General features: G+C 61.6%; 1 protein-coding gene across 1 annotated transcript; it reads left to right on the top strand.

Annotated features, from left to right (window-relative positions):
- Positions 1 to 470: 470 nt before the first annotated feature.
- On the top strand, positions 471 to 12558 carry LOC131486717 (uncharacterized). The gene is made up of 7 exons (XM_058686598.1): positions 471 to 486; positions 2740 to 2829; positions 3729 to 3852; positions 10303 to 10505; positions 10617 to 10750; positions 10954 to 11509; positions 12139 to 12558. Exons 1-7 carry the CDS (start codon positions 471 to 473, stop codon positions 12240 to 12242), a joined length of 1227 nt encoding a protein of 408 aa, XP_058542581.1. The 3' UTR covers positions 12243 to 12558.
- Positions 12559 to 12892: the final 334 nt, after the last annotated feature.

Below are 12892 nucleotides of genomic sequence, written 5' to 3'. Positions count from 1 at the left end.
CACATTCCCGCCACCACCACGGGGACGGCAGGGCCCCAGGTGGCCTCGAGCGCTTTTGCGACCCATCCGCACAGGCAGCACACGGACCCAGCGCACACACCGCAGGCTCCGTTGCATCGTCCAGATTTTGTGTAAAGAGAATCCTGCCGTATGGACTCTTTCATCTGGCTGATTTCGTTCGGCATTTTGAGCGAAATCGTTTGAGATTCATCCCCGCTGTTGCCTGATCAGCACTTTGTTCCGTTTCAGCGACGAGCCGCGCTCCCTGGCGGGGCGCCGCGGTCTGCTCGTCCGCTCCCCCGGCGCTCGTGTGCGCACACGTCACGTGCGTGATGCCCGGGCGTGGCATGACGGGCACGTGGCTGGTGGCTTTCTGACTTCCAAGGGGCCGGGCGAGCTGCTCCCCAGAGCGGCCGCACTGATTCGCATCCCCGCACCCTCTGTTTCCTCCAGCACTTGGCGGGAGCGTCATGGCCATTGTAGCAGGTGAGGAGCCGCATCCCGCACACGCACTCACTTGCCATCCGTGTGCCTTCTTTTGTTTTCTGTGTGGTTTTTTTTTTTTTAATGTTTATTCATTTTTGAGAGAGACAGAGAGAGAGGGAGACACAGACTCCAAAGCAGGCTCCAGGCTCTGAGCTGTCAGCACAGAGCCCGACGCGGGGCTCGAACTCACAAACTGTGAGATCATGACCTGGGCTGAGGTTGGACACTCAACCGACTGAGCCACCCAGGCACCCCGGTTTTAAAGTTTATTTATTTATTTTGAGAGAGAGCAGGGAGGGGCAGAGAGAGAGGGAGAGGGAGAATCCCAGGTGGGGCTCAAACTCACACACCTCAAGATCATGAGCTGAGCTGAGTCAGGTGCTCAACCCACTGAGCCACCAGGCGCCCCCTGTATCTCCTTTGGTCAAGTGTCTGTTCACATCTTTGCACATTTTGAAACCAGATTATTTGGCTTTGATTCAGTTGTGAGGGCTCTTGATCTATTCTGGACACGAGTCCTTCTTCATCAGACACAGGGTTTGCAGAGTGGTTTCTTCCTGTGCGTGGCTTGCCGAGATACCCTAATCATGTCTCTCAAAGAGCAGATGTCCTGGGGCGCCTGGGTGGCTCAGCCGGTTGAGCGACCGACTTCGGCTCAGTTCGTGATCTCACGGTTCGTGGGTTCGAGCCCCTGTCAGGCTCTGTGCTGACAGCTCGGAGCCTGGAGCCTGCTTCGGATTCTGTGTCTCCCTCTCTCTCTGCCCCTCCCCTGCTCATGCTCTGTCTCAGAAAGAAATGAGCATTAAAAGAAAAACAATAAAAAAAAAAAGAGCAGACATCCTCAATCTGGACAGTGTCCAGTTTACCGAGTTTTCTTTGATGGATTACGCTTTTTCAGTGTTGTAGCCGGGAAATGACACTTTATCATTAGGAAGTGACTTTATTCTTGTCTGCTAACATTCTCTGCTCTGAAGTCTTTGGCGTTAACATTGTCCCTGGATCCTTGTCTCAGTGTGTGCGCATGTCCTCTCCTGTGCCTCTGCCTTGAAGACTCACGTGCACCTTTATACTGACAGTGGGTTTCTTTAGGCAACTACAGAGGTGACCAGCTAGTTTATGTGGCCTGAGAACCCGTGTGGGGCTCCTGGGCCCCCGGCACTCGTGCCGAATGCAGCCATTGAGACTCGGGCTCCAGTCACCCTCCTGTCTCTGGTTCCCTTTCTTCCGTCTTCTGTTACTTCTTTTGGATCAGCTGAATACTTTCTCGTGAGTCCTTGTGCCCCTTCACCGTGCTACGCGCGACAGCCCGACTGCCCGAGTCACAGCCCGGCTCCCGGAGACACCGCCCCGCGTGCCACGGAGCCTGCGCCGCGCCCGCGCCCACGCCCGTCCCCGTGGTGGGTTATCTCCGAAGAGGCTGAAATACGACACGGCAGGCTTCCACGCCCGTGTGCGCGCGTCAGCAGGCCTGTCTTCACCTCCCGACACCGTTCAGTGTCCGCGGACGCCTTCTTTCTGCCTTTGTTTTTGGGACGTTTCCCTGGGATGCCAGTTTCTTTTCCTTTGTGTCCCTTGGTGGTTCTGACGGAATCATCGGCCACCGGGTCATGTGTGTTCGTCTCTAGAGATGCGTCCCCACTCTGGTTCCTTTGCGGCCGGTCTCGCTGTGACTTCCTTCCTGTTTCTCGTCTGACCCCCCCAGCGCGTGGCTCCTCTCTGGACCTACGACCTCGGCTTCCCTGACACCGTCCCCGTCCCCGAGGAACGGCTTCAGCCCTTACGGTGCCTCTGTGAACACGCGGGGTTCGGCTGCCGTAACCGCGTGGGCACGCCTCCGGCTCACCCTAACTCCTGCGCAGCCCTGCCCTCCCCGACCCCGCGTCTCCCCTGCTCTCCCGGGGTCACAGCCCAGCTCCTCCCGGCCCCCTCCCTGCGGTGACCGGGAACCTTCTCTTCCGGGATGGCGACCCTCGCTGCCCGGTGACCAGTGTCTTGACTGTTTCCCATACTGTGATCCACCTTTCAGCCTCAGGGAGGAGGGAGACTGGTCTCCCTCACTTCCTTTGCTGGAGGCGGACGTCCCGGATGAGATGGAACTTAAAAAAAAATCACACCGTGGTACATAGTCACTGAGTAAAATGTGGAAAAATGCATAAAAGTAGCAAGAAGGTGCCGCCACCACCCCCGCCCCCGGAGTCCCCGTGTCCAAACCCGCGAACCTTCTGAGCACCTGCTCCTTCTCTGTGTGCCCAGCACCCATATCCCTCTCCCGGGATGGCCCCGACACCAGGCGTCCACAGTCCCCGCTCTGGAGGCTGGAGTCCCAGACCCAGGTGCCGGCAGGTGGGTTCCCGTGAGGCCCTGAGGGAGGGTCTGTTCATGCCCCTCCCCCAGCCGCTGGCGGGTCCAGCTTCTCTGGGGCTTATAGACGCACCTCCCCCACCCTCCTCGCATGGCCATTCCCTGTGACTCAGAGTTTCCCTCTTTTCGTTGGGGCATAGTCCTGACAACCTCTAATGACCTCATCTTAACTCACAACACCCGCAAGGACCCCGTTTCCAAATCAGGTCCCCTTGCGAGGTCGTGGGGGTGCTGACTTCAGCCCAGGAATTTGGGAGACACGGTTCAACGCCAATTGTACACTTCCATGTCCGGGGTCTTGTCTCGGGGCCGCAGTGCAGGGATCCCTCTGCCCTTTGGAGACACTGTTTCGGGGGCTACATGGTGCATCCTTCTCATCTTTCGGGAGGTGCGTGGGACAGGCCGGTCTTCCCGAGGCCTCTGTCCTCGTCCTGCACTGCGGGCTGCTGTTGCAGAAGGAGAAGCCCTTTCCCCGGACCCTGCCTGGCCCCAGAGGGGTCTGGGCCGTGGGTGCCCCTGTGCCAGACCTCTGTCCCTCAGGCGTCTGAGCCTGCTGCACACAAGCGGTCCTCCCACGGGACCCCTCCAGGGTATGAGTCTCCTCCTGGGTCTCACCCAAATGAATGGGGCACGCCCGGGCCCACGGCCTCACTGGGGCACTCACAGTCTACAGGACAGGGCCGTGATGACCCCTTCACGACAGCAGTCTGTGCTCACTGCCCTGTGCCGGGCTCTGCTCCCTGAGGATCTGTGGCTGGAGTCTGCCCCCCCCCCCCCCCCCCCCCCCCCCAGTGAGCCCAACCCTGCTGACCCCATGCAGGGTTGATGGGCCAGCAGTTCCCTGCGAGCTGCTCCTTGAGAGCTTTTGTTGACTTTCCCAGCTGGCCAGCTCTGTAATCTGCTGGTCAAAGGCCACATCCGCTTCCTCGAGAACCGTGCACGTGGCCACAGGTCCATGCCCTGCCCCTGCTCCAGCCGGTGCTGCGTCACAGACCCTGGTCCCAGGTCCAGCTCTGGCATTCTGGCTTTGTGGAGCCCTGGCACCTCCTGGGGGGTGGCCACCTGCACTCTTTCTTCAGGAAAATGGGGACATCGGAAGCTCTCCGTCTACCCCTGGCCTGTGCACACGGCTGAGGCCACACCGGGGGAGACGGGCCCCTTTCCAGGGGCAGGGGGCACAGGCTCTGGTCTTTTGGTCTGGTCTCAGCTCTTTGCTGGGTGGGGCCAGGGGCTGTGTGGACCTGTGCAGGCAGGGTCCCATCTCTTCCCACCCCCAGAGCTAAGTGGTAATTCTGGCCACTTCCTAAGCCTCACAGGCCTTAGGTCTTAGTGGTCACATGTCCCCTGTCTCTGGGGGCCTTCGGTCCTCTCCCGGCCCCTGGCTTCCCTGGGAGGGGCCCAGACCAGGTGGGGCCCAAGTATTTGGGTCACAAAGGGCCCCGATGGTCCTCTGAGGGCCTCTGGGTGGGGCCAGGGCCCCATCCTCTTGATGCGGGACACAGACTGGCCTTTTGTGCGTGGCAGGCCGAATCTCAGGGATTTCCTCAGGCACTCACTCACTGGGCCGAGCTCCCACGTGGTCAGAGGTGGGCAGCCCGCCGTAGGGCAGGGCCAGGCAGGGAGGGCCATGACAGAGCAGGGGACGGCTGACCAGCTGGGGACAGAGTCCCCGCTGAGTGTGACTCTTAGAGCAAAGGGGTCCCTGTGGTGCAAGTGACCGTTGCTTCCCGGCCGTGCTGTGGGAGCATAGGGAGCGATGGCCGCTGTCCCAGGTTCGGACCAGGCACAGAAAGGGGAGAGGCCCGCCCTGCATGCCGGCTGCAGACCTGCAGTCCCAGCTGGGGCGGGGGCCCCTGGGCCCGAGGGGACCAGAGCCGTGCAGGACGCCTCCCAGGGCCCACTGTGCACAAAGACCGTGGTTCCTGGGCCGGTGAGGGTGCTCGTCTGCTTGACCGCCAGGGGGCAGGGGCCCCAACTGCAGGGCACCTGGGGTGGGCGTGGCCACACTCACTGTCACGCTCAGGCTCACACCTTGCCCACATGCTGGCCCTGGTGTGCACATGCTCACCACTCACGTGTGTGTGTGTGTGGTCCCACACACCTGCTCCCTCACATGGTCACACACACACACACACACACACACACACACACACACACACGCCCCCCAGGACAGAGTGCGGGAGCCAGGCGCCACCTGCTGGTGAACATCATCCTGGTGCGACACCTGCTTCTGGAAGCTTCCAGAGCTAGCTGTGCTCAGGTGGGGGTGGGGACACAGTCCCAGGGGCGAGGTCCCTGCACAGGAGGCTGTAGGGGCCCCCAGCTCCCAGAGCAGGCCCAGGTGGGCAGGCAGCACAGCGCACTGGGAGGGTGGGAGCACCCAGCTCCCGGGACCCCCACCCCGGCCTGGCAGGGCCTGCGTGCGGCTCTGGGGGAGGAGGCCCTTGGCTGCACCTGACCTGAGGGACTCTGGTCCCCACGCTCTCCATGGCTGTGCTGAGTCCCTCTTTCCTGTGAACGTTCAGGACCCCAGGCTCTGACACCAGCTTTCCACCCCTGATGCCCACAAGGACCCCAATGATTTGCAGTCGCCTGGCCTGGCCCGGGAGGAGGGGGCAGTTGCCTGAAGGTCAAAGGGAAGGTCACCTTGGCTTCCGCCCCTGGGGGACCCCGCTCACCAAGGACTCACGGGTGGGATCTTCCCCACCATCTTTCTGTGAAGTTGACAGGCATCCAGCTGCCTTGACCCGCCCCTCCCTTCACCTTCCGTGGCTGCCCCGCCCCTGGCTCCCTGGGACCGTGGTCCCCACCCCCAGATCTGATCATGATGCTTAGGACATGTCCACAAGCACCGGCTGCCCCCCATGAGAGAGAACTCGGGGGCTCCATGTGCGCCTGCTGGGACCCCGCAGACCTGCCCCTTGGCCTGAGGCGGGGTCTGGGGCCTGGCCCGGGACTCCGCATGGTCACTGGGCAGCTGGCAAGTCTGGGGGCATCAGGGGGTGGGCTCGGCTGGGGGTGGTACTTGGGGTAGAGCTGGTCTCTGCCTCCCCAGCCAGACCTCTTCAGGTCACTACGCACAGACCCCGAATTCTGAGGTGTCGCCCGCCGCCCCAAAAGCGCCCCGGCGCTCAGTCTCTGTGCTGTTGGAGCTGAGGGCAAGGTCAGTGGTCTTGGTGGGCGTGTCAGGCCAATGCGGTGGGCCCCAGACCCCCGATCCCGGAGACTGCCTCCCCCTGGCCACCCCCAGCCCCTGGGAGAGCACCTTCCCCACAAGGCTTCTCAGGACGGGACCCCCTGCACCCCCACTCCTCGAAACACTGGCAGCGGAACCCTGTCTGGTCTGGGAAGCGTCCCGGTGGCCGGAGACCTGCTTGGTCTGTCCAGCACTGCCCCTGGTGGGGTAACAGCCCATTTCCTAACTCGCCCGTAGGTGGGGACAAGCCACATCAGGGAAGGGGGTGACCCAGGGTCACACGCACCTGGAGCCTGGCCCCCGCTGGCCCCCTCAGGCCCAGTCACCTTGGTGGTCATTGTGGTTGGTGCTGTTCGGGGATGGCAGCTGAGGACAGTGTCTGGCCTGAGGTCCTCAAACCCCTAGCCAGCCACACGCCCACCGCCCAGGCGGCCCCTTCTGGGCTGGGGGCCTTCATAGTCACTGCCTGTTTGCTCATGGGTGGACCCCCTCACTGCCAGGGACTTAGCTGGCCGGCTGTCCCAGCAGCCCGGCTGAAGGCCCTGCCTGTGTCTGTGGGGACTTCTGCCCCATGGGCTGCTGCTCTCCCCTGGCAGCTGGCCCTCCTGCCCCCAAGACACCTTGCGGACCACAGGCCATAGATGGGGATAGGAAGTGGCAGTCCACACAGGGGCACGGGAACCGGGCTCTGCCATCAACAACGGTGGGCTTTTATTGAGCACCAAATGTATGCAGCACCTGCTGAGGGTGGGAGGCCCCAGAGCAAAGAGCGGGCTGGCCATGAAGAGGCCGGTGAGGACCTGTGACTGCAGACACCCCCGAAACCTCCAGCCCCAGCCCTGCACACCTGGGCCCACCTCCTCCTCCTCCCCCTGCACTCTCCCCCATCCTCCTTCCTCCCCCTGCCCTCTCCCCTGGGGGGTGGGGACCCGGAGGAAATGACCTCTAGGGACCTGACCTGTTGCTGGGGGGTGGGGACCTGGAGGAAATGACCTCTAGGGACCTGACCTGTTGCTGGGGGCTGGGGACCCGGAGGAAATGACCTCTAGGGATCTGACCTGTTGCTGGGGCGTGGGGACCTGGAGGAAATGACCTCTAGGGACCTGACCTGTTGCTGGGGGGTGGGGACCCGGAGGAAATGACCTCTAGGGACCTGACCTGTTGCTGGGGGGTGGGGACCCGGAGGAAATGACCTCTAGGGACCTGACCTGTTGCTGGGGGGTGGGGACCCGGAGGAAATGACCTCTAGGGACCTGACCTGTTGCTGGGGGGTGGGGACCCGGAGGAAATGACCTCTAGGGACCTGACCTGTTGCTGGGGGGTGGGGACCCGGAGGAAATGACCTCTAGGGACCTGACCTGTTGCTGGGGGGTGGGGACCCGGAGGAAATGACCTCTAGGGACCTGACCTGTTGCTGGGGGGTGGGGACCCGGAGGAAATGACCTCTAGGGACCTGACCTGTTGCTGGGGGGTGGGGACCCGGAGGAAATGACCTCTAGGGATCTGACCTGTTGCTGGGGGGTGGGGACCCGGAGGAAATGACCTCTAGGGATCTGACCTGTTGCTGGGGGGTGGGGACCCGGAGGAAATGACCTCTAGGGACCTGACCTGTTGCTGGGGGCTGGGGACCCGGAGGAAATGACCTCTAGGGATCTGACCTGTTGCTGGGGCGTGGGGACCTGGAGGAAATGACCTCTAGGGACCTGACCTGTTGCTGGGGGGTGGGGACCCGGAGGAAATGACCTCTAGGGACCTGACCTGTTGCTGGGGGGTGGGGACCTGGAGGAAATGACCTCTAGGGACCTGACCTGTTGCTGGGGGCTGGGGACCCGGAGGAAATGACCTCTAGGGACCTGACCTGTTGCTGGGGGCTGGGGACCCGGAGGAAATGACCTCTAGGGATCTGACCTGTTGCTGGGGCGTGGGGACCTGGAGGAAATGACCTCTAGGGACCTGACCTGTTGCTGGGGGCTGGGGACCCGGAGGAAATGACCTCTAGGGACCTGACCTGTTGCTGGGGGCTGGGGACCCGGAGGAAATGACCTCTAGGGATCTGACCTGTTGCTGGGGGGTGGGGACCCGGAGGAAATGACCTCTAGGGACCTGACCTGTTGCTGGGGGGTGGGGACCCGGAGGAAATGACCTCTAGGGACCTGACCTGTTGCTGGGGGGTGGGGACCCGGAGGAAATGACCTCTAGGGACCTGACCTGTTGCTGGGGGGTGGGGACCCGGAGGAAATGACCTCTAGGGACCTGACCTGTTGCTGGGGGGTGGGGACCCGGAGGAAATGACCTCTAGGGACCTGACCTGTTGCTGGGGGCTGGGGACCCGGAGGAAATGACCTCTAGGGATCTGACCTGTTGCTGGGGCGTGGGGACCTGGAGGAAATGACCTCTAGGGACCTGACCTGTTGCTGGGGGGTGGGGACCCGGAGGAAATGACCTCTAGGGACCTGACCTGTTGCTGGGGGGTGGGGACCTGGAGGAAATGACCTCTAGGGACCTGACCTGTTGCTGGGGGCTGGGGACCCGGAGGAAATGACCTCTAGGGACCTGACCTGTTGCTGGGGGCTGGGGACCCGGAGGAAATGACCTCTAGGGATCTGACCTGTTGCTGGGGCGTGGGGACCTGGAGGAAATGACCTCTAGGGACCTGACCTGTTGCTGGGGGCTGGGGACCCGGAGGAAATGACCTCTAGGGACCTGACCTGTTGCTGGGGGCTGGGGACCCGGAGGAAATGACCTCTAGGGATCTGACCTGTTGCTGGGGGGTGGGGACCCGGAGGAAATGACCTCTAGGGACCTGACCTGTTGCTGGGGGGTGGGGACCCGGAGGAAATGACCTCTAGGGACCTGACCTGTTGCTGGGGGGTGGGGACCCGGAGGAAATGACCTCTAGGGACCTGACCTGTTGCTGGGGGGTGGGGACCTGGAGGAAATGACCTCTAGGGACCTGACCTGTTGCTGGGGGCTGGGGACCCGGAGGAAATGACCTCTAGGGACCTGACCTGTTGCTGGGGGGTGGGGACCTGGAGGAAATGACCTCTAGGGATCTGACCTGTTGCTGGGGCGTGGGGACCTGGAGGAAATGACCTCTAGGGACCTGACCTGTTGCTGGGGGCTGGGGACCCGGAGGAAATGACCTCTAGGGACCTGACCTGTTGCTGGGGGCTGGGGACCCGGAGGAAATGACCTCTAGGGATCTGACCTGTTGCTGGGGGGTGGGGACCCGGAGGAAATGACCTCTAGGGACCTGACCTGTTGCTGGGGGGTGGGGACCTGGAGGAAATGACCTCTAGGGACCTGACCTGTTGCTGGGGGCTGGGGACCCGGAGGAAATGACCTCTAGGGATCTGACCTGTTGCTGGGGGGTGGGGACCCGGAGGAAATGACCTCTAGGGACCTGACCTGTTGCTGGGGGGTGGGGACCCGGAGGAAATGACCTCTAGGGACCTGACCTGTTGCTGGGGGCTGGGGACCCGGAGGAAATGACCTCTAGGGATCTGACCTGTTGCTGGGGGGTGGGGACCCGGAGGAAATGACCTCTAGGGACCTGACCTGTTGCTGGGGGGTGGGGACCCGGAGGAAATGACCTCTAGGGACCTGACCTGTTGCTGGGGGGTGGGGACCCGGAGGAAATGACCTCTAGGGACCTGACCTGTTGCTGGGGGGTGGGGACCCGGAGGAAATGACCTCTAGGGACCTGACCTGTTGCTGGGGGGTGGGGACCCGGAGGAAATGACCTCTAGGGACCTGACCTGTTGCTGGGGGGTGGGATCCAGCAGAAGGCAGCCTTGCTCCTCTCCCAGCCTGTCCGTCTAGGGGCCACCTCGGGCCGGGGCAGGGCCAGGAGGGACCCCCTGGGTGCTGAATGAAGGCTGCGGTGGGCTAGGTGTGGCCAGTGTCCCCCTGCCCAGGGGACAGATGCAGGATGGGGAGGGTCCTGTCTGGTAGCTGACACGGTGCTCTTGGTGTGGTCCCGGGTTCCTCACCCTAACTCCCCTCCCTCATGCCTCACCCAGCCCACCTCTGCCCTAATCTCACCCCAAGCCGCAGCCTAAACCCCTCGGCCCTGAGCCCTGAACCCTCACCCGTAACCCCAGCCTAACCTCTCTCCCTGAAGCCCCCTGACCCAACACCCCCGAGGCCGGACCCCTCTGAGCTGACCCCAATCCTCTGAGCCTTGCCCCATCTGTGCCCCCGACAGTGTGTGAGTGTCAGACATGCAGGCCCTGAGCCCCAGCCCTCTCTGTCCGCAGGCACATCCCGCCTGGGCCCGAGGGCAAGGCCGTGCCAAGCGGACACTGTACTCCCCAGGACACTGCTCGGTTCTGTGATCCGGGCGAGGGGCCGCCCGGCTCCTTCACGTCTGAGAAGCAAACCGATCCTTGGGGGCCTCCTGGCCCCAAGATCCCAGGGCTGGTTCCCGGAAGATGCGGGCACAGGAAGGGCGGTGCTGGACGTGAGCCCACAACAGGACCTGGTCATAAACTGGGTGGGGCCGCGGGGCAGACAACTGGCCCTCCCCGGTGGTTCCTTCCCAGCCTGGCCCCCAGCTGTCGGCCTTTCCTAGGAACTGGCACCTTTGTTTGCCCTTTGAAGGAGCTGCTGGCCTTGCCTGGCCGAGCCCTGGCCCCGGGGGCTGCAGACACAGAGTCCACCCTGCCCGGCAGCGGGGCACAGGCCTGGGGGACCACCGCTGCCCAGGCAGGGGGACCGGGACCCAGCATAGGCAGGGCACGGGCGGAGGCCCCACGGCCGCTGCCTGGCCCTGAGCTGGGGCTGGGAGCCCACGGTTCCTCTTTCCCGTGGCCTGGCGGCGTCTTGGATGGAGGAGGGTGAAGGTCCACTGAGGGAGAAGGGCCCACTGTCATTTTAGGTTGAAAGGGGACGCTGGGCAGGGGAGCTAGTGTTTGTTCCGCTCCTGCTGGCGGCCCCTCCCCAGGCATCGATATTCATGGGGTGATTCTAGTAACACTCTGAGACGGGAAATTGTCTCAGCCACTCCCTGGCGTGGCCCACGATTCCCTTGGGACCCCCAGGGCCCTTGGTGGGGGGGCCGTGAGCACCGGACTCTTCAGGACGAGACCGCCAGTGATTGGCCCGTTTCACTGGGCTCGCGCTGGCACGGGTGGTACGGGAGCCTCCTGGGGGAAGCCGGGGGCTCCTTTGCAAGGTTCCCCCATCCCCACCACACGCTGCCGGGGGGCCCGGCGGGGAGTGTCCCTCATCTCACTTCCTCTAGTCTTGGCCCCGAGGTGAGGACGGCCCGGCCCCAGGAAGCCCTGTCTGGCGGCCGCGGTGTGAGCACAACCGGCCCCTCGGAAGAAGCGCTGGCTGCTGTGCGGTGGGTCCCAGACCTGGACCCTGGCGGCCCTTCTCCCAGGACGAGCGAGGGACCCCGTGGCTTCAAGGAAAACAGCGGACAGGACCGTCGTCGTTGCCGCGGGAAATCTGAGCTTTCAGGTTAGGGGTTCGGAGCCACATCAGCGAGGCGGCTTCCCGACCTCAGGGCCGGGCCACGCGGTGGAGGAGAGAGCGCGAGGGGCCCTGCTGGGACATCTGCAGGGGGACGGTCTGCGGGGCCCTGGGGACAGTGCGGGCCGCGCGGAAATCACAGAGCAGGATGGACCGGGGGCGGGGGCTTTGCTGTGACCCACGGGGAGAGTCAGCTGCTGTGGGTTCACCTGCCACGGGCTGGGGGTGGCTCCCTTCCCAAAGGACCAAGTCCAAAAACAAACAAACAAACAAACAAACAAACATAAGAAATGTGGACCCCTGGGTGGCTCAGTCAGCTGAGCGTCTGACTTTGGCTCAGGTCATGATCTCACGGTTTGTGGGTTCAAGTCCCGCATCGGGCTCTGTGCTGACAGCTCGGAGCCTGAGTCACCTTCGGATCTGTGTCTCCCTCTCTCTCTCTCTCTCTCTCTCTCTCTCTCTCAAAAATAAATAAATAAATAAATAAATAAATAAATAAATAAATAAATAAACCAACCAAAGGACCAAGTCCACGTTCTTCGAGGAGGTGATGGACGTGCCCCTGCCTTTTCCCGCTTCTGTGTGAAGCTGTGTTTTCTCCGGTCACTTCCATCCAGACGAGGTGTCCTGTCCAGACGACAGTGGACCCACAGCCAGGAGACGAACCTGCTGCCATGAAGCCCGGAGTCCAGATCTGCACAAACACCTCTCTTCTCACTGAATTTATGTGTTGGAAAAGAAACAAGTTTTATTTTATTTTATTTTATTTTATTTTATTTTATTTTATTTTATTTTATTTTATTTTATTTTATTTTATTATTATTTTTTAATGTTTATTTATTTTTGAGAGAGAGAGACGGAGCACGAGTGGGGGAGGGACAGAGAGAGAGGGAGACATAGAATCCCAAGCAGGCTCCAGGCTCTGAGCTGTCAGCACAGAGCCCAATGCGGGGCTCGAACTCACAAACTGTGGGATCATGACTTGAGCCAAAGTCGGACACTTAACTGCCTGAACCACCCAGGTGCCCCCAAAAGTTGTATTTTATAAAACTGTTACATAGGGGCTCGGTCGGTTAAGCGTCCGACTTCGGCTCAGGTCATGATCTCACAGTCCGTGAATTCGAGCCCCGTGTCGGGCTCTGTGCTGACAGCTCAGAGCCTGGAGCCTGTTTCAGATTCTGTGTCTCCCTCTCTCTGACCCTCTCCTGTTCATGCTCTGTCTCTCTCTCTCTCAAAAATAAATAAATGTTAAAAAAAAAATTAAAAAAAACCTGTTACATATATTAGCATACGATATGTTCATGTTATTCTTAACTGAAGTAACTCACGTTTTAAGAATTTCTAAGTTTTTTAATACCCAACGTGACCAAT

The sequence above is a fragment of the Neofelis nebulosa genome, chromosome 10 (assembly GCF_028018385.1).
Source record: "Neofelis nebulosa isolate mNeoNeb1 chromosome 10, mNeoNeb1.pri, whole genome shotgun sequence".
NCBI lineage: Eukaryota > Metazoa > Chordata > Mammalia > Carnivora > Felidae > Neofelis > Neofelis nebulosa.
Note: the sequence above shows the minus strand (reverse complement) of the source record. Positions and strands in the feature narration are given on the sequence as shown.